This window comes from Corvus cornix, chromosome 4 (genome assembly GCF_000738735.6).
Source record: "Corvus cornix cornix isolate S_Up_H32 chromosome 4, ASM73873v5, whole genome shotgun sequence".
Taxonomy (NCBI): Eukaryota; Metazoa; Chordata; class Aves; order Passeriformes; family Corvidae; genus Corvus; species Corvus cornix.
In genome coordinates, this window is record NC_046334.1 from 72,721,323 (window position 1) to 72,748,779 (window position 27,457).

The window sequence follows — 27,457 nt, forward strand, 5'->3', positions numbered from 1 at the left end:
CTGTCGTCTCTTCCTCGTGGTTTCTGACTTTTGAAATGGGTGTAGCAATCTTTGGTGCCCAGGGACAGCACCCAGGGAACGGCTGGAGCTGTGTCAGGATCTCAGGGAAAGGTTCTTCCCCCAGAGGCTGCTGGGCACTGCCCAGGCTCCCCAGGGAATGGGCACAGCCCCGAGGCTGCCAGAGCTCCAGGAGCGTTTGGGCAGCGCTGCCAGGGATGGCCAGGGTGGGGCTGTTGGGGGGTCTGGGCAGGGCCAGGGTTGGATCCATGATCCTGTGGGTCCCATTCAAATCAGGGTATTCTATGAGTCTGTGACCTTCTTTTCACCAAAACACTGAGTCTTTATCTCATTTGGTGATTCCCAACCTGCACAGAATCACAGGATATTCTGAGTTAAAAGGGACATTCCAACCCTCTCCTGCATCAGAACCTTTCTGCTGTTGAGCAGAAAGGCCAATATTGAGGGTGCCATGGGGAAATGCTGCAGCAGCTTAATTCTTCCTTGGGCACTGGGATCCTCAAGTTCATCCATGCTTGAAAAAACACTTTGGAGATGGAAAGCAGCCACTGCAGCCCTTTGCCTTATTGCTATCCCTGCACTCAGCCAGGAGCGCTGGCCCCAGACTGCAATAGCTCTGCAAACAGAATTGTGGCTCTCTAAGGTGAAAGGCAGCACAAGAGCTGGACTTGACTGGTGATGTTGTCTCTGCCAGGCCCCAAACAACTCCGAATTACTTTTCATCATGAGGTGGAGGAAGGGGGTCCTCATGGTCAGTTGCTGGCACAGTTTCGTGTTTTCTTCAGCAGAGCAGCACAAGGCTGAGAGCAGCTCCATGTGCCACGTGGGGAAAAAGGGTTATTGGAATAACAAACACCATTCAAGGAGAGCTGTGATTAGCTGGATTTTACAGACAGTTAGGACAAAAGCTGAACTTAATTACTTCTGGCTTTTTCAGCTGCCTCTGGTCTATTCAAACTTCATGACACTTAAAATTAGATTGAACACTGAACTTCTCTAAATTGGGAAACTGAAGTCAACAGAGAATAGGGAAGAGAGACCAACAACACTTTTACCTACATTGATTAGATGATAAAAAATGTGATTTTCCTTTAAAGGTTCTGTTGATTTAAGTGTCTGAAATTCACTGATGTGCAATAGAGTTTTTAATAGTACACATGTTCCTGGTAAATCTTCATAATCAATTTCCTTTATGCCGTTCTCTTGCATTTTCCATCATAATCATCTTTCCTCAGCTCTCCTCAGCAAGTAATTCTGAATTTCAGGCTTGTTTGCAACCTGCTGACCTTCCCCCGCCCCCAATATGAAACCTATGAATAATCATTGAAAGCGTGTCATAAATAATTGCATGCGAACTGCAGCCAGTAATTAAATATTAGGATTCTGCTCCCGTTGCTGGGTGAACTCTTGTTTTACAAGGGTAAAAGAAGCCTTCAAGCAAGTTACTAGACCTTTGTATGGCTCAAGTTGTCTTGGATTACAAGATCATTTCTTACAGCAAAATTCATGTTTGGTTATTTAAGCTGAGACCGAAAACAGATTTCCATGACAGAAATAGTGAGGGCATGAGGAGAGAGTTCAGCACAAAGGTTCAAACCTTGCTTAATAATTTATTATTATTTAATTTCCTTCCACCCCCTGGGATCCCTAGTATGGAAGGAACACGTAATTGCTGTAACTCCAGGTCTAGTTCAGGTGAAGACACCATGGCTCAAGGATGCTGCTCCTTCCCAGGGTTTGGGAATTGCTGCTTTTGGGGCTGCCGTGCTTATGGCAGGAGGCACTGCTGGCTCTGTGCTGCTGTGGTGAGCGGAGAAAGCCTGTCCCACCCTCAGCAAACTCTCAACCTAACTGGCTCCAGGTGCTTTTTTTAGTCCCTGACACAGGTCAGGGCTCTCCTCTGAACAATGGAGTTCGTGGTGTCTGCTGTGGCCACATTCGACACCTGGGAGTTGCATTTTCACAATCACCTCTCTCTGTTTCACTGCACCTTCAGCACTTGTTCCTATGGGACCAGGACTGGGCTCCAAGAGCTGTGTCCCTCCAATTCCATATGTCAAGCTACAGCTGAGTTGTTGCCCTGCCTAAAGCTCTGCTCAGTTGCTGCTCCCAGAAGCGTGCAGGATTCCCATAGGACTGTGTCACGTCTGTAGCCCTCAGATACCTTGGAGTATCCCAAGTCATACTAAACACCCACAGGTGGGCAACTGGCTCCTCTAGTGATGCAGAAACAAAGATATCCATCTCAGGGGAGATAAACTGAATGATTTCCAAGACAATTATCAGAGAATCATGGGATGCCTGGGGTTGGAAGGGACCTTCAAGCTCATCTTGTTCCACTCCCTGACATGGGCAGGGACACCTTCCTCTAGACCAGGTTGCTCCAAGCTGGCCGTGACTTCTTCTTTTCCGCTGTACAGCCCTTATATGACAAGTAATTAAATATTTGCTTTATACTGTATACTTTATATTTTATTTTTTAGCACACTGCCTTTGTTGTTCATTATCTGCCCTTCTGCCCAGTGCCTCAACTCAGCAGCTCTGGGGGAAACCAATTTATCATCCTGTTTTTGGAACCACCCCAAGACTTGACCCATTTGTCTTCTCTCTTTGTCATCATGTTTCCACTGTTCTTCCTTATTCTGTGGCCTCCACATTGGTTTTATGCTTTTTATGACTCACAGTTACCCGGCTGAAATATCTCTTTGGCTCTCCCTTTTATGAGATGTGTTGGAAAAGACTTGCCAAGGCTGTGTAGATCTCACAGTGGAGCCTCTAGCGTCTCCGCACAGCTCTCTAAATATTATACAAGGTACACAGGCACTGCTTCCAAAGGTACAATTCTCACCCAAGCTTGATGATTAAAATAGTATCTCTGGGTCTGACTGTCAGCTGATGTTCTGGGCAAGGTAGATACGTGCAGTGAGGATCACTCCTGTGTGTGAAGTGGTATTAATGCATAGGCTGGAGTTGTTAAGGGACTGTGCTGATACAGGCTGTGCCCTCATGCTGCTGTGGGATGGGAGGATGGACTTCAGCTCCTTCTGGATTACTCGTGGCATGTCTTGAATTCTTGCATTTACAACCTCAGTGTCTCTTCAATGTGGAGTCTTGTTTATCCCAATGTAAGTTCTCATGGTTTTGTGGTTTTGCTGTTGCAACACATCCTGCCTTTTCCTTCCACGCCCTCCCACCCTCTCTTTGTAGCCTGTCTCCCCCATAAGCCCCACAGGCTATGGGAGTGATCCCAGCTAAGTGAGGCTCCCTGGGCTCTCCTCCAGTCACCCAGGGCACAGAAGTGATTCCAGAGAGTAACTGCAAGTACTTAATTTAGGTTCCTCTTTGTATTTCCTAACTCCTAATCAGCTCTGTGTTGGTTATCTCTCCGCAGTGATGCTATAATAAATATTATCTACCTACACACAGTTACATTTGCATACATATGTATGTGTAAATACGTATGTATGGCTATGTGCCCAAATTCCAGTTGTCTTGTGTCACCAGTCACTTCTCAGTGCCTTTTCCCTTCCTCAGCTGAAATCTGTTCTGGTTTTTCCAACTTGGCTTCCTCCTCTAATTTCAGTGTATGCCTTATTTGTCCTCACTTGTGATTTGGGCTTACAAACTCCAGCCTTCATGTCTAATATTTAGTGTCAGAAGCAAAAAAAGGTCAGTGAGAGATGAAGGGATGATGGATAGATGCAATGACCTGTGCTGGTACCGACATGTACACAATTTTGTCTTTGAACCCAGGGTTGCCTGGAAAAGTGTCACTGGAGGACGTGCATTGTAGCCCTGTGGCTTCGTAACATCAGGAGAAGAATCTCGGTTCTTTGATTTCAATCATCATTAATCTTCATAAATCTTCAGGAGGGTTTAGCTTTTGTTTGAATGAATTTTGCAACTTCCAGAGAAAACAGAGGCGGGGGAGTATAATTGAGTGCTTGTTTAGTGCCAAATCCATCTTAAAGCAGGGAATGCAAATCACATAGCAAGTGTTGAATTATATATGATTAAAACTGCTTCAGCCCCTGCAAAGAAAAATAAAAAATAGCCTTTTTATTCACCAGTTAATCACATACAAAAAAAAGTGGATGGAACAAAAATGAACTTAATCACAGAAAAAGGGGTCACAGTTCCTGTTTGACATATGGCTGGGATCCCCATCATAACCATGCAGTGCAGAGCATTTAAGTGCTTCAAAGAGGTACATTAAGAAGAGAGTTCATTGATAAACGACCCTTTAAAAATGGGTGAGATTCTGTCCTTAGCAACGAATACTCAAGGTCTGCGCAGTTGTCTTGGCCCAACTTGGCTGCTTTTGTGTTTTGCAGGCAGAGCTGGAAGGTTTTCCAGTGCTTTGCTATACGTAATGATGTGCAGGACAGATAAGACTGTTGAAACCACTGAAGGCAGGATCCAAATACTGTCCATTTTTGCTAACAATTGTTAGTCTGGCAGCAGTTCAAACTCAACACCCGTGGACTTTTCCGATCCAGAAAGTGCCAGAGATCAAACAAGGAAAACGTAATTTTCTCCTCACTTCTCTACAGCAAGAACAGGGACCTGCAAATGACTCCTGGACCCTGCTGAACCAACAGCATCACACGATTTTAGGGCTGTTTGATGCAGTGGGTATCACAACTCCCCCGGAGAGCCTGATGAACTCTGTGTTCTGAGAACTCCGTCTTTGAAGGCATTGCCCTTATTTTGTTACTGGCAGAGTGGACAAGGGGATGCTGCGTGCTCTGCCTTCCAAGCTGCTCTGGACACAAAGGAGGGTGCAGAGTGAGCAAATGGGCTCAGCTTGCCCTGGAACAGCAGTTCCCTCAGATCTCTGGCAAGGATGGCAGAGGAGGACACAGACCTCCAGCAGGTGTTGTATGTGCTTTAAAAATCCAGCCACCTTTCTGCAGTTTGGTGGAAGTGTCAGCATTTGGTGGGAGCCAGTGGATAAAAACAGTGTTGGGAGCTGTGTTAGAGCCTGGTGAGCCAGGGAAGAGCTACCCAGGGAGTGCTGGTCAGGGACACCTTCCACTATCCCGGTCCAGCCTGGCCCTGAGCAGGGAGATGCCTTGTTCTGGGAGAGCCACACTTTGCATGGACTTTATTCCCCTTCCATTGGTGCCTGTCTCCAGTGTGGTTTGTTTGATTTGGAGGTGCCTGTCCTCGTTTCACAAGTCCACAGCAGCCACAAGGTCTCCCATGGACGGTGCCACGGGGAGAGGGAACGGGAAGGGACCGTGTGCATGACACCTGCTGCTCCAGCAGAGAAGGGGGGATGCAGGAGTTGTTTCTGACAGGTGCTTTTGTAAATAATTCCACTGCTGGGGATTAAACAGACCCTCCATAATCTGTTCCACTTTTTAACTTCCCATATAACTTTTTTCTGAATATCAAACTAAATCTCCTTGCTGCACATTTACTCAGAATTGTTTCTCATCTTATGTCCCACGACAGTGGAGGGATATATATTACTGTCCACATCTAAAATGTCTTATTAATGTATTTGAGTGTTATGATCTTGTTTCTTCACAGCCTTCATTCTAAACTACACAAATCCTGTTCTTTCATCCTCACCTCAGCCTGCAAACCATTTATAATTTTAATAAAATTCCTCTGGGATCTTGTCATCTTCCTTAATTTGTGTTGTCCCATCAAAGGATGACCAAAACTCCAGCAAAAGCCTTACTGGATCTGAGAAGTGCAGAATAATTGCTTCCTGTGATAAACACATACCACTTATGTCCCACACCACATGGTTTCTGTTTTTCATCCTGTTTCTTTTCCTGTTCAGCCTGTGACCTCCTCTCACCCCATGGTTATATCTCCCTTGCTTCTATTTCCTAGGTTTGCTTTTCCATCCTGTCTTTTCACACTCACATCTCCCAGAGCCACTTTTGCTTCTGGTCAGTGTCATCCTCCTGATTTCATACACTGCCTTAAACAAACCAAGATAATTTTGAATTCCAGTCTTGTCTTGCCCATTGCTTGTGACCCCCTCCTCGTCTTCTGTCAGCCACAAATTACAGAAATCTATTCTCTATTCCATCACTGGAGTAATTATGGGAATATTGAACAGTACCAGACTCAGGACAGACTGTCAGACACCTTCTTAGTCTGAAAATGTGCCTTTTCTGGTTTTGGAGCTCTGTATTCATGAGCACCCACTTGGCTGTGACTGCTCAGAGGTCACTCACTCTTATGGCACCTCATATGGACCTGTGCCAAATAGCTTGGAGAGGTCAAATCACACATCACCCCCCACTTTCCTGGACAGTCTTATCCATGAGATTGATCTATGAGTCATCTGGTACCTTTGCCTGGTTTTTTAAAGAGGGCATTTCTTTGTCCACTCCTTTGGGATCTCATTCTTCATAAGAGTTGGAAGATAAAGATGTTACTTTTCTACCATTGCTTGTAGCTGATCTACACAGAAGCTCTGACAGTTTCCAGCAACCCCTGGGAGAATGTATTCCTGTATAAGCAGTTCTGTGGCATGAGGGGAAATGGATTTTAAGGCAGAATTTGGAGGGGAAAATCTCTTATTCTATGGAGAGTGTGGTGGGACATGACAGAAGCAGCCTGGATGTCATTCTGAAGGTCTTGCCCAAAAGGGTCCACATCCTCAAATTACTTTATCTCCTGCCCATCTCATCACCCACCACGTGTTCTGACCTGCGCCACCGCAGAAGGTCAAGGTCTTGCTCTTGGTTATGTTAGAAAGGGAGAAACCCATGCCATGAGTGCCAGATCCATTCCTGCTCCCAGTTTACGAGTCAGCACCTGTCCATCAATGGATCACCAGCACAACTGTCCCTCTCCTCACCCTCAGCCTCGCTCCATCACCTCTCTCAGTTAACAGCTCCTCCACAGGAACTCCTGCAGCCAGAGGCTACGACAGATGGAAAGATCTTTGTGAATGTGGAAAAGAATGTGAATCACTGGATGGTACCTGGAGCAGGAAAGTGACACACTGCCAGGAGGGGTAGACCGGGGAAAAAGGAGTGCTGGGATCAAAGGGGGGTTACCTTAGGCTAAAACTTCAATAAACTGAAAATAAGATACCTCAGCAGTGGGGGTGGGTCACAGCTAAGTGATAGGTGAGGTTTGACTTACGCGTGGGGCCATTAAAAAGAGGAATCTGATTGAAAATTAAAAAAAAAAAAAAGAGCGAAAATAAAGCAGTGTTGAGATGTTTTTAATGGCACTGGTGAGCAAGGCATAGGAATCTGTGCTGTCAGATCCTAAACCCTCAGTGCTTCAGCCTCCAGAAATGCTCCTCTGTTCACAAGGCAGAAGTCTGGGCTATCTGCAAGCACTGAAAATAATTTTTTAAAACAGAAGTCACTGCAATATGCCTGCCCCTGGGAGCAGCAGGAAAGAAGAACAAGTCCCTCAGACTGAGATTAGATCCCAAACACTCAGTAGGAATATTCAGAGAAAATATTTTCCCTTGTGTACCAGGGGAGATATTTTGAAGACAATGGCTGGAGATGTGGGTTTTTTCATGCTGTGATCTGCCCCTTGTGGGTCTTTGCAAATTGCCCTAACCAAGAAGACTTCACAGGTCTGCATTTCCAATGCCCCTGATGGGACATGTTCCTTATGAAAATTTCCCTCTGGTTTTTAACTTGCTCCTAAGGTTTTTTACAGGAAAATGCAGGAATTATTTGAAAGAAATAAGGACATTGTAATCCACATGACTGGAGGGTGGGGGAGAGGGCAGCAAAAGGGTCAAAAAATGGGGCATGGCAAGAGAAATTGAATTTAAAATCAGAAATGTGGGATATTTGGGAGAAAGTGTAAGTGAATTGATGAGTCTGATACATAGACTCTGGCCAAAGCCATGTGATTACAGAAATGCTGCTTTGACAGCTAAGAAAGATTTGCAGGGTTTGGCTCCCAGAATGAAATGAGATGACTGTTCTTTCTGGGATGTTGTGCTGGAGGATTCCAAGTGAAACAGGAGTGCCAGCTTCATCAGGGAGTTTTGCCAGCCAAAGAGAGGAAAGCAAGCACCTGAGTTTGGGCAAGCTGTGGCAGACAATCAGAGAATAGTCTGGGTTTTGAAGAGGCCTTTAAAGGTCATCTGTGCAGCTCCCTGCAATGAGCAGGGACATCTTCCACTAGATCCCACTGCTCAGAGCCCCATCCAACCTGATCTTGAATATTTCACCCAAAGATCAACCACCTGGCCAGTAAATCCCCCTGTGAATGGCTCAGGACAGTGTGACAGAACTCCTGTGCACTTTGGTGTAATTGTTTTCTCAAACACTCTGCAAAAAGCAGCTTCATGTATAGAGGGATGCCTTTGCTGCAGGAGATGTTAAGGAAAAATATTCAGGTAGGGCAAATGGATCTCAACAAAAAAATTGACCCCAGTTTCACTGTTCCTAAAGAAATGGCTCATTCACCTGTGAGAAGACAGGAGGGTGTTCAGCTTTAATTTTCCAGCTGCATCCATAGAGTTTGAGTAGTGTAAACCAGGAAAACAAGAGCTGAGAGCAGGCACTGTCCTGGGAGTGTTTGAGGCTTGAATGCTGTGTGGAGAGCAGCACAGGCCGTGCAAATCTGGTGGAGGAGATTCCTCTAATCTCGAACATTGTCGGGAATAAACCTCTGGAAGCTGTGGCAAAAGAGAAGACAGTGCAGAAAGCCATTAACAGTGTCACTGGAAGGAGGTTTGGGAGCTGCATATCAATCCAGATCAGAGCTTTCTGTAACTGACAGCACAGTGTACAGATGCAAGAATTAGCAGTGTCAGTGCAACAGCCCTGAGGGGTTCTGTGGAATCTGTGAGATCATGAAAAATCTACTGCAGTGGCCACAAGTGGACACAGGGAGGAAATGGATATGTGGAAATTGTCAAGAGTTTCTGCCTTGGAGACAAAAACCAATGGTGTTGGGTCAGATGTGGTAGACCTGTGAATGGTCCATGGTACTCTGAGACTGCATTATTAGAGACTCTTACATTAGGCTACCCTGTAGGAAACAATAAACCTTTATGTGGCACATATGGGCTTCCAGAGCGGTCATTTTTTACATCAGTGCGCAGTTAATTAATAGGAGTTTGCAAGATTTTGAAGAGTTGGTGAGAGCCAGAACTCTTCTGTCAAATGGTTTGAAGCAAACTGGAGCTAAGGGAGCTAAAAAAATCTCAGGTATTTAATTTTATATGTGTATAAAGCCATTACAGGCACTGAGAAAGATCTGAATCTCACTCTGCTGGACTTAAGCAGACTGCCTTTAAGGCATTGGGTGTTGTTAGCTGAAATTTTGCTCAAAAAGATGAGAATTAGACTGCCTTGCTTCTCCAAATCTGGGCTGGGAAGCTGAGCTTGTCTTGATGCACAGATAGAGAAATAAAAGTACATGTACAAAATCAAATGATATTTGAGGAGCTCAGTTACTTCAGACTCTGTGGCTGATGACCCCTGAATGCTGCTTTAGTGGCAGATGAGCATAAACTGCAACATGAGAAGAATTTTTGCTTGTAAAAGGAGAAGATGCAAAGGGTTTAATGATGAGGTTGGTCTAGGAAAGAGACCAAGAGAACGTGTCAGCAGCATGTGTTCCAGTATCCAATCACAATATCGGCCAGTGAAACTTTTCTTTTAAAGATAAATCTTGCTCCAGGTGTGGACTGTTGAGGAACCCCACACACCACTGAGCTTTTCGGGGATTTCAGTGACTGCAGTTAAAGAATATTCAATTATCGCTGCTCTGCCTTGAGCAAGGCAGCCCTTTGGAGCACCAGGGACATGCTGTACCAGGAGCTGCAGCACACAGCACTTTCTTTCCTCTAAAGACTGGAAAATCAGCCCCACGGCAATCACTGGTCAGGAGCTTGAACATACAGCCTCAGTGGGGGAGGCTGTTGTGAGTGTCCAGCATGTTGCTGATAGCACAAATACGGCTTTGCTTAAATTGCTCCTTGGTTATCCCAATTTCCCCATGTAGAGACCTCCATTTGTCTTTGCATGCCTCTGCACATGACCAAGCCCCCTTTTCCCATGCTTCTGACATCTGCAGAGTGCTCCTTACCTTAGACTTACATCCTTCTGCGTGTTCCTTACCTTAGGCTTATATCTAGGACTTGGAATTCTGATTTCCCTTGTGTGTGACAAATCCAGCTGATGTGGCACTTGACGACATGGGTCAGTGGTGGCCTTGGCAGTGCAGGGGGAATGGTTGAACTTGGTGATCTTAAAGGGCTTCTCCAACCTAAATGGTTCTATGATTCTGTATGCAGGTGAAATATTAGACTTGAAGCCACAGAAAGACAAGGGAACAAACCTCTTGCTCACCATCATCTTTCAGGTGAATAGGGACATGTCTGAGCCCTGCCCAGCACATGGGGACATCTCTGGATGAGGAACATGACAGGTCAGAGATGGGAAAGAAGATCACAAGGTGATGTGATTGAGCAGACCCAGGCAGAGTTAGACCAAAAAAGGAGCTGTCCTGGTTCTGAGTTTGTTTTGCTCAGCCTCTGCAGAGAATCTTTGTGTCTTTACCATTGGCCAGGACATTTTAAAGTCAAATTTAGGTGGAACTTACAGTCTTATATATCTTCTCTAAGTACTTAAAGATCACCTCTGGCCCTTGAGACCTCAGTTGTCCTTACTGCTCTCTGCTAGACATGGTCTCAATTTGACATACGAGGAACTGATATCCAGAGACCACCAGTTACCCCACAGCATGGGATGCTTAATTTTTAGGCACCAATGTCAAGATCCTGGTGATCACAAACCCCATTCACCCTGTGTGGTATAACTGCCCAGCTTTGGGAATGGGAGAACCTCTGTTCCAGCAGAAATCAGGGACTGAAGCTTCCCAATACACCAATATCATGGTGTCGCCAAATTTCAGCAAGGAATGAACGTGACATGGATCATTTTCTCTGCCAAAACTTGCAGCTAGTTGTGTGATCTGTGTTTCAGATACCCAGTATTTCAGAATATCTTGTATCCACTTTGGGCCTTCATGGTTCCTCAAAAGTTCTAAGCCTTCTTCCTGGTCTGATGGATTAAACTTATCTAGAATAGATACACAGCTATTTGCAACCAGGCCGGGCACTGAGCGTGATGGTCTGATCTTCATCCCCTTTTCATAAGAATACTGTTTATAGCTGATTTGGTGATTAGTCTGGCTGAGTCAGTCCAGCGGGATGGGGCATTCCAGAGGCATCTTTAGAAAACAAAGGCTGAAGCCTTGTCAAAAAGGATGTGTTAGTGTAGGAGAGTAATGATATCTAGGGAGACTTCACCCCAAGTCATCATGAGGGTTTTCATGATCAATTCTGTTCTCCTTAAGGGTAATGGAGACATGATACAACTTGTCATGTATAAATCTGTGATAAACAGCAAGATAGATCAGAGGAATGTTTTCTTCTGGGTTTGAGTCCATACAGCGAGTTGGTTATCTTCTACATGGATCAGTGATTAGAGGAGAAGGAGATACTCAGTGAGTGTTACTGTGTTTATTTGTATCTCCTCAGTACCTGTAAGGTCCCGTGTGGAGGCACCGATCAAATACAGACAAAAGATTGCTCACAACGTGGAAGCAAGGGGAGACAGGTCAGAACTGGAGAACTACAAAGAGTCAGGCAGCACATTTTTAATGCCTGCTCGAGACACGCAGCACGTCATTGGCCTGAACTTTCCAGTATTGCTTTAACACCCTCAGACTTTACATTCCTGAGATGCTCTCAGCAAATTCCGCCACCCCAGTGCTGGCTGGGAAGGATCGCTAGGAAAAGATCAGTTTGCAGTGTGGGATCTCATTATGTGTGTGTTGTGTTTGTAAAACCATGGAAGTCCACAGAGGACTGTCAGCAATGAGTGGTGGTGTCCTCTTCAGGTGAGCTGCTCTGAGTTAACACTGGGGCAGCCCTCAGAGTGGTCATGGTGTTGGAGCATGGAACATGCACTAAGATTGGGGCAAGACAGGTGGAAGGGAAGGAAACTTTTCCTTGCATGGAGAATGGCATCCCAAGGGAGGTTTCTGGGCACTACAAAATCCAGGTGACAGCTCTAAGTTCTGGACAAGGCATGTGGGATCTCTTGGGAGGGCTGTTCTCAAGCAGGCTGGGGGAAGGAGCGTAGGTGTGGCAGAGGTGTCCGCTGGGGCTGCTCTGCAGGTGTTTCAGCAGCAAATGAGACGTGACATTTGAGCTGTACGAGAGTTTGTTCCTTGTGTGATCCTGAGCATTTGGCTATAAAATCATGACATGAAAACACAGTTTAAACAAGGTTTTGCAGAGGCCACCTGCATTAACCACCTGGGCCCATTCACGCATAACTATTGGTTTATGGATATTTGGGAAATACTGGGAATATTTCTTCATATTTCTTCTACTGGGAATATTTCCCATCAATTTTCACTCCAGGACAACTGTTTGTAATAGCTTGTTTCTGACAGCTCCGGGGAAGTTTAAATGTTCTATGTATCAGACAGTTGCCTATCAGCAAGTACCAACATTTAGTTGGATTTAATTTTAAGTTTAGTGTTCGGTTTAATCTGACCCGGGCTGTGAGGATTGTCCTGTGGTGGCCATTCCCACCAGCTGAGCACAGCAGGATGGTCTTGTGCCCATGTTTCTGCCGGTGTCTCACACCATCACAGAATGCAAGTACTCCTTGCAGTGTCCTCTCCCAGCCATTTACATGGCTTGTGTACTGGCTGGGAAACCAGCTCTGGCACAAAGGCCAGGCTGGGCAGGGCTTGGAGCAACCTGGTCTGGTGGAGGGAACTGGAGGGGCTTCCAGGTCCCTTTCAACCCAAATCTTCTGTGTTTCTGTAAAGACAACCATCCACCTTTGCAGGCAAAACAAGGCTAACCTAGAAGGGTAATAAACCACTCCTGTTGCTTTCTTTGAGGTTTTGGGTGATTATTCTCCTATTAGCTGCAAATATTGTAAAAGCAAACACCAAATGCTTTGGGGTCAACAGCTTGTCATGGAAATAAAGTGTTTAGCACTCTGTAGAACTGTGTGTGAATCACAGAATCATGGAGTCATTGAGGTTGGAAAAGACCTCCAAGACCATCGAGTCCATCCCGTGACTGATCTCCACCTTGTCACCCAGGCCAGAGCACTGAGTGCCACATCCAGGCATTCCTTGGACACCTCCAGAGATGGGACACCTCCACTGCCTCCCTGGGCATCCCCTTCCAATGCCTGAGCACCCTTTCCATGGAGAAATTCCTGCTGCTGTCCACCCTGAGCCTCCCCTGGCCCAGCCTGAGGCCGTTCCCTCTCCTCCTGTCCCTGTTCCCTGGGAGCAGAGCCCGACCCCCCCGGCTGCCCCCTCCTGTCAGGGACTTGTGCAGAGCCACAAGGTCCCCCCTGAGCCTCCTTTGCTCCAGGCTCAGCCCCTTTCCAGCTCCCTCAGCCACTCTTCATAGGACTTACTGTCTACACCCTTCCCCAGCTTCATTGCCCTTCTCTGGACATTCTCCAGCCCCTCAAATCAGGAGTGTAAAAAGATTCACACCTAATTCAAATATAAACTGCAGGGGAGGGGGATGTATCCCAGAGCCCCAGATGGAACTGGTGTGGTTCCTCCTAAACACCAAGTATTGGTTGAGTAAGAAAGGGAGAGAGGACTCCACGTTGGTGCTCTCCAGGCATTTTATTCCCTGTTTCCAGCCCCCACGGAATCACCTTCACACTGCTGTACCCCAGGCACAGCTGCACTTCCTTGAGAAAGGAAATTATCTCCTTGGAGGAGAGTCAGCCCTGCTTGGTCAGCAAAATGCACTTTGAGACACCTGTATGAGAAGAACTGAGGGTCTGTTAAAATGGGAAGAGACAGGTTTTTCTCTTACTCCCACACTTTAGGAGTAACTCTGGGTAAATGGCACTGAGATAAGAGTGAGCAGAAACAGATGTGGAGCACAGCTACAAACAGGATGTGAAAATAAACTCATTACTCCATCTGCCCACCGTAAACAGCGTGAAATTAGCAGCGAGTGAGGGATAAAACTCCAGACAAATGGCCTTTTAAAGGGAGCAGAGGGAGCTGGAAGGGCTGCTGTCAGAAAAGCAGAGGCACAGAAAGCCCAAGCCACACACAGCTCGGTGCGTATCCCAATTCCCTGGTCAGTCAAGGAGGAGGAAAATCCTGCGGCACAAAGCCTGCAAGGAACTATTTTTGAAGGCAAAACCAGAAAGGCCACTCCCATCTTTGGGAGAGAAGTCCTAATATTGCTCTTGTCCCTGCCTGTTAGGAAGCACCATCAATTTTATAAGTCACGGAGATTTTTTTCCCTAAGAGGTGCTGTCTTAATGTTGCATAAAATTACTCTCTCAGGGGCAGTGTGAGGAGAAAAACGTGGTGTTATGTTGTCTCAGTTGCAAAGACATCGCTAACAATAAAAGCCCCTGAATGATTTGGTTTTTAAGTGACACAATTACAGAACGGGTCATTCGTGACACTCCAAGTGGCTTCAAGCACCTCTGTCATAAAGTCTGAATGGGGGTGTTTTATGGTGTGGGTTTGGGCCGTAAATATTCACCCCTGGCCTTTGTTCTATGAAGCAAGGCTCTGTTTGAGGATATATTTACTTAAAATTTTGCAGGAAAATCTCTCAAATGGTCAATCTGTTTGATTTATTTAAAGTGAGGTCCCAAAGTGTTTTACAGCTTTTACACGCTGGTTGTGTTTATAACCATCCTGGGGGAGTATCTTCTGCAATTCATGTAGCGGAGAAAGGGAAGGAAGGCCATAATTTCTATTTTAACCTACTTTTCTAGCAGCTGACAGGACACTGACAAAGTCATCTCTTCTAGAATGCAACCTGCTGGGCTTTATCCTCATTCAGAGGAGATCCTTTGGAGAAAGCCAGAGTAAAATAAGCCAAGTACTTTTTTCTTTATTCCTATGGATTCTGCTCAGATATGTTCTCTAGCTCATTTTATGGATCTCAGTGAAATTGCAAATTGCCCAAATGATATTTCAAGGAAACTGGTTCCCCATGTTCGAAGTTCTTCAGTATATGACAGCCCAAGGCAGAGTTTCCTACATATTGGAAATAATTTCTCTCTCCACGTCTGGCAGATCCAAACAAGCCTTGAGTGCTAAATAAACCAGGTCTATGAATAAATCAGGGCAGGAGAACTCAAATTTGAGATGGTGTGAGATTTGAAATACCTGAAAACTTGACGTTGGCCATGAGGCACTTCGAAATAGTCTGCAGTTAGATGAAAGGTTTTTCATTTGAGATTCCATTGGGATATTTCAGGAGGAAACCTCCTGGTGGGTTCACCCAAAGTTTGTAATAAACAAAATTGAAGTATCTGAACTCCAGCTGCTACTTTCTACTCTAATCAAGAGCAACGGAGGCAGCTTCTTCTTAGCAAACACACTGTGGCTGCTGAGGGAACTGAAATGGATATACTGCGCTCGAGTGCTGAACTGGGACGTGCAGAAATTAAGGAGAGGTAGCAGTTGGAAGGCAGAAAAGGGGACTTTATGAAGAGATCAGCAGAGTCTTGGAGAAAGCAGAGATTTCATGAAGCCCTCAGGGATGGAGATCAGGGACTCACATTTTTCTCAGGAAGCAGGATTTTCTAATATCCTCCAAGGTGGGTCTCAATAGAAGCAGACACTGGAGGGAGTCAAAAACAGATGGTCTTTTCTATCCTTAGCCTTCTGGTTCCTGTCCAAAGGGAAGACAAGTTATGTTAGAGACAGAGAGTTCCTTTGGGAAGTATTTGAGAAGTTCTTCTTCAAGGTCATGACAGCAGTTTCTGTTTTTATAGTACAGCAGGATCCAAAATTACTGTACGGGCACTGGAACTGATTCTCCCCTTCCATAAACCAGGTTTGCCTCTTCCTCACTCTCCCAAGCCATGGTGTAGTCATGCCTGACCTATGTCAAACGCTCCAGAGCATCACACCAGCTGGAAGGGGTGAGATTCGCCTTGTCCTGACCCTGTCACCTCTCTGCCACCTGGGTGTCACACAACCATGTCCTGCTGAGCCGCTGGCCCTGCCCTTTGCCAGGAACAGCGGTGCAGCCATGAGCCTTGGGGTGAGCACACCCCAGGAGTCAGTCTGGATGTGTCCAGGCTGCTTTAGCGAGGAAGAGCAATAAATAACACAGGATTGGTCTGCTCCGGGCCCTGGGGCACAGCACCACCGAGCCCTGATGAACTAATTTATTGGTGTACATGTAGCAGTAACATCCTCCTCCCAAATGGGGAACAGAGAATTTTGTGTTGGTAAAGGAACTCTGAAGAGAATTTACAAAAGCTTGGAAAAAGCCAAGACTGAAGCAGTGGGAGTCCTGGGGAGGTGGTGGCAGTGAACAAGGGCCAACTCCTGGGACACATGTGGGCTGACTACATGTCAAAACACCCACACAGAGCCATTTATAGCTCCAGGAAGGTGTAGGCACAGTTAAATCATGTTCAAGGAGCAGAGGCCAGGGTCTCCATAGCATTGGGCTACTGTTAAATTTGGAAGGCAGAAATAAGGGAGAGAGCTGGGGAAGAAAGACTTTGAAAATATTTTTGTGCTTCAAGAAGGGAAAATCAATCACCAGGAACTGATCAAGTTTCTGTCACTTATAATCCTGCTACCAGGCTGGTCCTGTCATAGAACCATGGAATGGCTTTGGCTTGGAAGGGACCTCAAAGGTCATCTGGTTCCACCCCTCTGCCATGGGCAGGGACACCTTCCACTGTGCCAGGTTGCTCAGAGCTCCATCCAACCTGGCCCTGAACACTTCCAGGAATGGGGCATCCACAACTTCTCTGGGCAACCTAGAAGAAGGAGATTGTGGGAGACACAGTCGATTTCCCACCTGGGCTTGCTCCATGACCCTGACAGCTCCTCTCCGGTTTCCTTGCAGAAGGCATGGCAGAAGCTGTCGGCTCGAGCAGGGACTGCCTGCAAGCAGGCGAGTCCTGCACCAACGACCCCGTATGCAGCGCCAAGTTCCGGACGCTCCGGCAGTGCATCGCGGGCAATGGCGCCAACAAGCTGGGCCCCGACGCCAAGAGCCAGTGCCGGAGCACCGTGACGGCCCTGCTCTCCAGCCAGCTCTACGGCTGCAAGTGCAAGCGGGGCATGAAAAAGGAGAAGCACTGCTTGAGTGTCTACTGGAGCATCCACCACACGCTGATGGAAGGTCAGTAGAATGGGTCAGAAAAATTTCTGATTGATCTTCCTAAAAGGGAATTGCTCGTGGGCCTTTCTACAGAGCTCCCCAGCTCTGAAATTGCTTCAAAATACTGCTGTGTTATCCTGTTCTGTCTCAAGACATACTGATAGGACCCAAGGGAACCGCATGAAGCTGTGTTGGAGGAGGTTGAGTTGGGTATCAGGGAAAGGTTCTTCCCCCAGAGGGTGCTGGGCACTGCCCGGGCTCCCCAGGGAATGGGCACGGCTCTGGGGCTGCCAGAGCTCCAGGAGTGTTTGGATAATACTGTCAGGCACAGAGTGGGATTGTTGGGGTGTCCTGTGTAGGGCCAGGAGTTGGACTTGAGGGTCCCTGTGGGCCCCTTCCAACTCAGGAGATGCGATGATGCTGTTGATCCCCATGGTATTTGACATTTTGGGGAAAGCAGTCCTGAAAACCTGAGATGCCTCCTTCTTTTTCTTTTTAACCCAACCTCTCTTTTAGGACATATCCAATATACATTGAGATCTTTTGCTGGAGAAATACACAGCATATTTTTCATCTATGTATGTTAACCAAGACCATGAACACCATAGATTTTATAGAAACACTACATAAAGCACAGGCATTGAGGAAAAACAGCCCGAACGTCAAAAAAATCACTCTCTTAGAATGTCTCAAATGCACCAGTGTCTTTGGGTTAGTGAAGATTTGGGGCTGGTGACATCGAGTTGGAACTTAAAGTGTTCCCAGAGCCAGTATTCAGTAAGTTTGGATTTTGACGTTTTTTAAGAGTCACCATAAAATTGCACCTCAGTGGCCATAACTCTTCCTTGTCAGGCTGGTGAGTATTTTATGCACCATGAAAATTAAAATGTGGAATAAAACAGACCCTTCCAGCCATGGGCTGTGAAATAGATTAATAAAACACTGCTGGCTGAAACCTGAAAGGAAAAGTGCAGGGGTGAGACCACAGGCCAAAAGGCCAAGCAAAACAAAGAGGATGGAGACTACAGTGCACAGGCTTGCCAGGATGGAAGCTGGTTGATCAAGTTCCTGGGAAGCTTTCAGGTGCCACAGCTGGCAGGGTGCAGAGCATGGTGCTGTGAACGGACTGGGGAGATACAAGAGCTCAGCACTCTCCAGTATCTGGTCTTTCCCATAATTATGTGCCAGATTTGTTTCCATTGAAGTGAAGCCTGGGGAAGAGGTGGCAATCCAGCTTCTCCATTCAGCTCAGTGAGCGGCATCACAACTCCTTCCCAGCTGACCTTCAAGCTCAGACTTTGGAAACAGGTCACCTGTGACATGGCTCTGTAGGACACTGCTGTCGTGAGGATGTCCAGCTCTGGGACACAGAGGGTGGGTTTATGTTGGAAGGGATGTGAAAGACCATCCAGTTCCAAGCCCCTGCCATGGGCAGGGACACCTTCCACTAGAAGGAAGAGGAGAGAGAGGCTGGCAAGGAGTGCTGAGAGCAGATGGGGCCAGCTGTAGCTCTCCAGATGCAGAATAGGAGTTTGGTGCTGGATGGACTCCCTGCCCAGTGGCTTGGGACTTCCACCTTGGGAATGACTGGGAGAGGGCTGTTCTTGGAGGCTGCCAACAACTCTACTCCACTTCTCCACTCTCATGTCCTGAGCCCCACACTTTTGCAAACAACTGACTTCATTTGCAATGCAGATTCACACACCAAACTCTTGATTTCCTTGCCTTAATTTCCCCAGGGGGATATATTTCATAGCAGTCACATGTTTCAGAGTCCTTACACATGTTTAATTGACCGATAAGGGAAGCCAATCCACACGGTCTGTGTAAAGCTTTGTTTCTCAATCAGACATACCCAGGAGGCTGCAAAAAGCTTCCTAGAAGCCCTCTTGCAAAAGCAATTGTGGAAGTGCGTGCTCAGGGAATTTACAAAGCACACTATTTACTCAGCTTCTCTTGAGCACACCCGAGTTTAGCCACCTTCCCATTTAGAGGCACAATAACATGATGACAACTGGATAACAATTCTCTGATAAGGTGCTTTATCATCAGAACGTAAAACTGCTATGCTGGAAAATACAAATGGGCCCCTCTCCAGTCAGTAACGATGTTAGAGATTTCAATGAAGGTGTAAAGCTGCCCTGTAATGCACCTGTGGTAATTGCACAGGGCTGTGGACACTGGGAGCCATTTCTTCCTGCCCACAGCTGGAGGCCAGCATATGCCCGGAGCGTGAGGGGGGATAGTCCTTTTATCCCAGCCAGTACATCTGCTGCTGCTGTCCACATCCATCTAAATGTCTAATAAAAAAACCAACAGATACTGAGCTGTTTGCTCCCATAATATTCCATGGTATCCATCAAGATGATGGGGCATTACAGACCATTGCACAGATGAAAGGGAAGCACCAGCTGAATAAAATCAGCTTCCCAGAGACTTAAAAACTAAGAAAGGAAGTTTCTGCAGGAGCTGTGGGTCATTAGCTCTATGCCAAGTAAGAAAAGTCTGTTGGCAAGGAGAAAGGGAGAGATGACAGTAGATATGGAGTGTGTTGTCACGCACATAACCCTGTGCACTGCCCTGTCTGTGTCCTAAAAAGAGCTGAGGACCTTTGACCCAGGAAGGGACTTGGGGGAAACAGCAGTAATGGTGATGGAAGCCCTGTGTATGTAGGGGGCTGGTGGTCTGAACTCTGCCCATGAGCAGGAGCCTGTGGTACAGCCTAGTGTCCTCTCTGGCAATGCCTGTGGAGTGCTGCAGGGCTTGAGCTACAGAGAGTTGCAACTCAACAGTTCCGTGACAGACTGCCTGACTCCAAAACTGAGATCTGTTTTTAAAAGCCAGTTACATTCTATTCCCATCTCCAAGGATGTGCCCATACCTGTTCCCATGGCTCTGAGTGTCCATTTACTTGTGGCCTTTACAGCACAGTCCCCTTGGACCCACCAAACAATCCTTCGCTGCAGATGTTGAACCTTGTGCATCTCAGCCATCCCTCAGGAGCCTCATCTGCCTTCTCACCAATTTCTCTCTTCTCCCCAGGCATGAATGTTCTGGAGAGTTCCCCTTATGAGCCGTTCATCAGGGGCTTTGATTACGTCCGGCTGGCATCCATCACTGCAGGTAGGTGCGTGGGACGATGCTCTTACACCTCCTGGTGTAGGGAGGGAGGGAGCTGGCTCTGGGGTCAAGCACTACAGACAGGGAAATCCTTTGTGCTCCCTTGTGAGCACTGCATGGATCAGGTCTGTCAATTGTTTTTCCAAGGAGTTGCCTCTGATTCCTCTGCTAAACTGTTACATGCTCTGGGAAAAGCCACTTGTGATTTTTGTCTTTTGGGTGTTTGATGTCAGTGTTACCATGAAGGACTGGGACTTAAAGATGTGGTACAAAGGCCCCTTCCAATGACCCATCCCAGGCAGACTCATTCTCCATAGCAGGTGGATGATCTGTTCCATGCAAACACCTCATCAAACAGGAGCTGCTTGGGTGTTGTTAGGTTTGAGAAGGTGCTTCCACATCAGTCACAGGAGCCAACTCCACAGGAAAAAAGGTCAATAACTCAACCTATGTGTTGATGCCAGCCACAGCCTTTACCCACCTGCCCTGAGGGCGACCTCAGGACCCAGAGCCATGTTCTGCTCCACATCATAATCCTGTTAACAGCTGAGCAGAGCTGCCTGACACCTTTTAACTCCCCGAGGGCTCAGCAGTTCAAGGGTCAGTGTGGCCGCCAGTAACCCGTCCATCACCAGTGGCACGGCTGCCACCGCAGCCAGCCTATGCACCACAGCCTGGGGAAGGTTTACCAATCTGCCTGTCTGGGAGCAGGTAATGTGCTTCTCCTGTGTCTCTGGCAGATGTGCCCAAACAGCTTTTCCAAATGTGCGCCTTGCTCTGCGGTCACAGCCACAGCTGGAGTGCACCCGAGCGAGGAAGGAGCAGCATATCCCTGCAGCTGGTGAATGTGCAGTCCCCACCATGGCCAGGCACTTGTTGGGTGAGAATGTCCAGGAGCAAATTAACCCACCAGCCCTGGACAACTGGAGCAGAGGGGAGGGGAGGTGCTCCCTGACCTCGCTCTTACTGGCTCCACCTGGCACATCAGCATGTGGACGGGGAATTTTGTTTGCTGGGTCATGGTTTTCTTTACTGGAGTTTTTCCCCTTCTGCTGAGTCCTAGAAAGCTTCAGAGCATGGGGAAATCTAGGGATGGGGATTTTTATGCATGGTTAGCACACTCTCAGGTTTTAAAGCAAGTTGAAATGGTTGTGCAGCAAAGCGAATGGGCCGAGATCAGCAGGGATTCTTCAGAGGACTTGGCATCCACTTAGGGACACAAAATTTCATAACCCTTCTGTCTCTGTTTATACTAATCAAAATCTTCTATAACATAACTTACGACCTGCTGCCTTCTGCCTGTCCAGTGTCCAGGGTCATATGGTCAACACTGACAAAGGACCCTCTTTCAAATCTACCAAAAAGAAATCCCAAGAACTTGTTGAAACCTCAGACACCTCTGTGACCATAGGCCAAGTGAAAGCAACAGGTACATTAAACCAAATCTTACAAAAACAATATGTGGCCACTATCAAAACTATACAAATGGATCCCTCCACTCTGATTGTAGCAGTGATTTAAAAAGCACATCCGCTGGTGTTGCGTGGGAAGAGGAGAAAATCCAGCATGTTCCCTGTGATTTATTGGCTGAATGGGTAATGAAACCCTTCCAAGTAACTGTTTCCTATATGTTAGCTGGCAGCTCCCCAGCATAAACCAATGCTCTGACAATATTCATCTCTGGGCACTTCTAAAAGGAAGTATTTAGTGATGGGGATGCACCAAGCAAAACTTTCACCCATCATAAAATAACTGAAAAACTTGGAATTTGACTTCCAGCTCACTGTAAGCAGCGGGGGCAACAGGAGGGGAAAAATAAATGCTGGAAGAAGGAGCATCTGATAAAGTCAGGGATATAAAGGAGGGCAGCCAGCTCTGAAGTGCTCAGGGAGACTGTCAGTGTTTAATACTTGTCAGCAGTGACTGGCTGGTTTTAACTCCCAGTCAAAGATAGGGCTTGACTCTGCATTGGGAATTTATCATTCTGGGGTTTTTTCCTCAGTGGAAAAATCTTTCTCTGCTGGGGAGAAAGTCCTTCTGGTGTGCTGCAGGTCATGATTTTAATTCAGAGAGGTGAAAACCAGCTTCAAATTCATTTTCTCTCTCAAGTTTGAAGGACCCTTGTCTTATGTGTTCGATCAGACACAGTCTGATGTTTCCACTGATGCCTGAAGGGACTCTGTAGCATTTTTCCCGTCTATAAAACAGACCCCCATCCACCTTTGAAGGAGCCCTACAACCAGTGTTAGACAAATACCTTTCCCTCTTCTTTTCCCCCTATTTACAGACAAAGTTCTTGGCATATAAACTCCTGAGTTCCTTCCTTTCCCACTGAAGATGCTGTTTTTCTCATCCATTACTACAGTTTTTGCTTCATTTTCCTGACCTTTCCCCTTGCTGCAGGTTTCCTCCACCTTCCCTGCATCCCACAGCACACCTCTGCTCTCCCACCCAGACTGAGACATTCTTTCTCCTCCTGTTTAGGAGGGTGGAAATGCAGAGTGATTTTGCTGAAGTCGGCGAAGGGTGACCCTGCAAAGGGTGTGGGGAGAGACCCACGTGCGCTCACATGCAGGCAGCATCAGGTGCCAGGGGCTGGATGGTACCTCTGACCCCACCCTGTGAAGGCACTGTCACTACTTAGGACATGGGGATACTGGGTCGGACTGGTCTGGATGGGGCACACTGCTACCCAGACAGGTCTCTCTCAGCTGGGCAGATCCTGGGGTGAACAAACAGAGCTGCTGCCAAGGCCAGACATGACCCTCCAGAGGCCTAAAGGAACTCACTGCCCGCCACAGGGAGTCTGAGGTGCCAGGAATTAGTGCAGGCCATGCATGTATCAGAGACCCAGCTTTGCCACTGACTCAGTCTTTGATCTTGAGCAACTTGTGGAAACAGAAGGTTCACTAATGGAGATCCCAGCGCCCGAGTGGATCCACTCATAGCCATAGGTAGATGCACTTTCTAATGCCTGCTGTCTTCCAGGCCTCAGGCTGGTTAATTTGCATTAGTAAAGTGTTACCAGGTGCCCAGATTAAAGCAAAATTCATTTTATTAAATATACAAACTTGGCGAAGTGATCTCTGAGGCGTGAAGTCTGGTATGTGACTGTGGCACTTGGGAAAACATGAGTATGGAAAGGGGATCTGGTCCTACCAGGACACAGAGAGCAAACCTACACCTCACCCTGGCCGCTGCCTTCCTGGAGCAGGTGTGGTCTCACCGAGGTGGCCATGGATGGGAGCAGGGTGGGGATGAAGGTCTCAGGGCTGGTGCTGCTGCCAGGGAGGTCAGCGCAAAACCACCTCACCGTGTCCCACAGGCTCTGAGAACGAGGTGACGCAGGTGAACCGGTGTCTGGACGCCGCCAAAGCCTGCAACGTGGATGAGATGTGCCAGCGGCTGCGGACGGAGTACGTCTCCTTCTGCATCCGGCGCCTGGCCCGGGCCGACACCTGCAACCGCTCCAAGTGCCACAAGGCTCTGCGCAAGTTCTTCGACCGCGTGCCCCCGGAGTACACCCACGAGCTGCTCTTCTGCCCCTGCGACGACACGGCCTGTGCCGAGCGGCGGCGGCAGACCATCGTCCCCGCCTGCTCCTACGAGGCCAAGGACAAGCCCAACTGCCTGGCGCCTCTGGATTCCTGCCGGGAAAACTACGTCTGCAGGTAATGTTCACCTGCAGGGTCCTCCCAGGGTGCACCATCCCACCACAACGCGCTGACGGGTCAGTGCCTCGGTGGCCCCTTCCCGTGAGCATGTCCTTGTGTCCTACAGAACATGTTAATGGACAGAAGATGCGAGTTGATCATGCTGAAGCTTTTTAGACATTTTCTATGGATTTTTTGGCTTTGGTCCTAGAGAAAGACCTGCTATGGAAACAGTTCCAGGAAGGTGCAGGCTAAGCAGGAATATGGGGGAGGGGTCCTTACAGCTACTTTCACCAATCCATCTGCCTCACTGTCTCTCTTCCCTAGCCCACAGCATCCTCAAGGAGCACTCAAGGTATCCTGACAGCCACAGACACTTGTGAAGGCCTTAAAACCATGTTTGTTTGTTTGCTTATTTAATTAGAAAAATTAATCTATTTATGTATAAAACACACCCTTCTGCTGCAAGGCTGAGTGTTGGAGAGACCTTATAGCACCTTCCTGTACCTAAAAGGAGCCTACAAGAGAGCAGGAGAGGGACTTTGGACAAGAAAGAGCAAGTGACAGGACAAGGGTGAATGGCTTGAAACTGGAGGGTAGGTTTAGATGGGATATTGGGAATTCGTGGCTGTGAGGGTGGGCAGGCCCTGGCACAGGGTGCCCAGAGAAGCTGTGGCTGCCCCTGGAGTCCTGGAAGTGTCCAAGGCCAGGTTGGACAGCACTTGGAGCACTCTGGTCTAGTGTGAGATGTCCCTGCCTATGGCAGAGAGTGGAACAAGAGGATTTTTAGGTCTTTTCCAACGCAAATCATTCTGTGATTTGGTGATTCTATGTTTTGGTGATTGCAACAGGAGTCTCAGAGTCCCAGTGTCATTCCAGATCCATCTCACAGTCTGTGGCCAGCCTGGTTTGCTCCTCTATTTCCATCCAGCCCCAGTCACACACACACAGACTCATTCCATGTGCACACTCACAGCAGAACCCCTTCAGAGCTTTTCCTTCATTTGTACTATTTTCACCCCCCCTGTTTCTCAGAAAGTCTTTGATATTCCAGAAGGTTAATCCACACAGAGCTCTCAGGAGCAGAGCCCACCTGGCAGTGAGAGATGTTAAACAATAACAGCACCATGGGGGCCCCAGCTCAGTGCCCTGAATGCAGCTGCCCCATGAGCAGACACCTGGGGAAGAGCACAAGAACAAGTGTAGGACGCACCTCCCTGTGCTGTCCCAGTCTCTAATTGTTGCGGGGTTTGGGACTTCCTGAGCTAAACTTCCAGCAGCCATCCCCTACCAGCACATCATCTTTTAATCATAATAAAAATATTACGTATTTTCACAAAGGGAGGTGAGAGCAGCAGCATCCTCTTGGAGGCACAGAAGTACAAATGCCCTCAGCACTCTGCACCCCAGAAACATGGAGGCAAGAGAACTACTGAACTATGCAGAAGTAGACTCTGAAAGATGCAAAGCCCCTGGGCTGACCAGGCCCTGCTCAGATGTTGTCCCCTGGCTACCCAGGGAATCCAAAATGGATGGGTACTGCCCTCTCTCTGACATGACAAGAGGGCCCAGTGGGGAGAAAGAGGTTCAAAGGGGAGAGTGTTGCTCCCCAGGAGACTGGAAACTATTTCCTGCAAGCAGCACAGCTGTTAATTATCTGGTCCCTTGGCCTCTGAATATATAATATAAAATATCCTCTAGAGACACAGAGGGAGCAAGAGGTTGACATTTGACCTGGTCAAAGCCAGCAGTGCAGAATTCACAAGGAGAGCTGGGAATAAATCATAAAGAAATGGAGTGAAACACTCCCAGTCTCACCCTGTCTGCACTGCAGCTCCTGCACAGCTCTAACCCTTTGAACTTCCCAGCTCAGAGGGGTGGGTTCTACTAATATGGATTATGTAAAATCTGCAGTCAGTATCTCCCTTCTCTAAATCTCTAAATAATGCACCAAGCTTTGGGAAAGAAGATTTTGCCTGTCCCTGTTAGAGGAGAAAAGGGTTGGTATGGGGCAAATATGGGAACAAGATGAGAAAAAAAAGAAGACTAGGGTGTAGGGCAGAAGTGGGCTGGAAAGTGCAAATTGGAATGCTGACACTGACCAGGAGCAAGAGCAACGTGTCTGGAAGAGAGATGATGTCTGGGAGGAGCAACATGCTCCATTTTTCTGAGATTGCCCAGGCAGGGTAAGCATTTGAGGTTTCAGTTCACAGCTCCTACAGTGCAGGTTGTCACAGAAAGAGCCCTCCCTTCAAGTGTTGTCAGTGCTGGGGCTTGCGTGAGTTTCCTAAGCAGCTCAAATGCCATGTGAAATCCCTTCCTACCTGGCCACAGAATGAATGTTGAGATGGATCTGGATCTCCAGCTGTTACTATGTCCTGCCTGAAAGCCCTGTGTTGATGTCTCAGATATCCTACAATCTCCAAACACCACCATGTGCCAAGAGCTGACTCATGCCTAAAGAATTACGTGGCAAATAACTGGTTGGCAGAATGATTTGCCTGCTCCACAGGCTCCACAGAGTCCTTCTCCTGAGAATGGGCATCTGCAGCAGAGGCTGTGGTGGTGGGTAGAACATTTCATATCTGAACCTTTGGACATTTCCCTTGATCTGAGATGATCTCAGCTATATTTAGAGTCTTTAGAGAGAGAAACTGGACCAGAGCAATTCTCTGTTTCATCAAATCAGACTAAAAAGGAAGGTTGGGGTCTTTAGGCAAAGCTGTTATGCAAAAGATAGAAAATGGCAACACGGACTGATTTCCTTCCTGGTAAGAGCTCTTCTCTCAAAAACCAACCTCACACAACAGAAAACAAACATTTCTTCCAAGACTGGACCTTTCTTGCAGTCCTGAAGGAAGCCTGTAAAACATTAACTGCAGAACCTGTTCAGAACCTCCTCCTGGGTCTGCTGGGGTGTGCAGGGGATTGTAAAAGGACGTTTGTTCAAACTGTTTGAACAACACCTACAGCAGCATTTTGCAAACGTGTTCCCTTCTGTGAACACCACAAGTGTGCTGTTATATCCCCTTTGGCCCCAGTTACCTGTGGTAATATGTCCTATTTTGTGCTCTGGCTCCATCAGGTCACGCTATGCAGAATTCCAGTTCAACTGCCAGCCGTCCCCGCAGGCTGCGAGCGGCTGCCGCAGGGACAGCTACGCTGCTTGTCTGCTGGCCTACACCGGCATCATCGGTAAGAGCCTGCCTCCTTGCCATGGGCTCCTTCCCCGTTTGGGTGGGAAATGTCTCCTCTGGGTGGGAAATGTCACCTCTCACTATGAGGACAGTAGGTGGAGAGCTGAGATCTCAGGGGCATCGTAGAGTCATGGTTTGGTTGGGAAGGGACCTGTAAAGCCCATCTCATCCAACCCCCTGCCATGGGCAGGGACACCTTTCACAAGACCAGGTTGCCAGGTTGCTCCAAGCCATATCCAAGCTGGCGCTGGTCTTTCTCCCTTCAGTGATGTCACTAAGCCATGAGTGTGGGGTAACTTTAGGATGCCTGCAGTGGAGGGAGAAAAACCATGGACTGCTGCAAGATT

General features: G+C 47.5%; 1 protein-coding gene across 1 annotated transcript in view; it reads left to right on the plus strand.

Moving 5' to 3' along the window:
* The window catches only part of LOC104697650 (GDNF family receptor alpha-4), a 68,221-nt gene that overhangs the window by 33,004 nt on the left and 7,760 nt on the right, over window positions 1-27,457 (plus strand). The window contains exons 2-5 of the mRNA XM_039551308.1: window positions 16,883-17,161; window positions 20,183-20,263; window positions 23,586-23,931; window positions 26,999-27,108. Of these exons, the coding sequence (XP_039407242.1) occupies window positions 16,883-17,161; window positions 20,183-20,263; window positions 23,586-23,931; window positions 26,999-27,108 (816 nt within the window). The remainder of the gene's footprint in view (window positions 1-16,882; window positions 17,162-20,182; window positions 20,264-23,585; window positions 23,932-26,998; window positions 27,109-27,457) is intronic.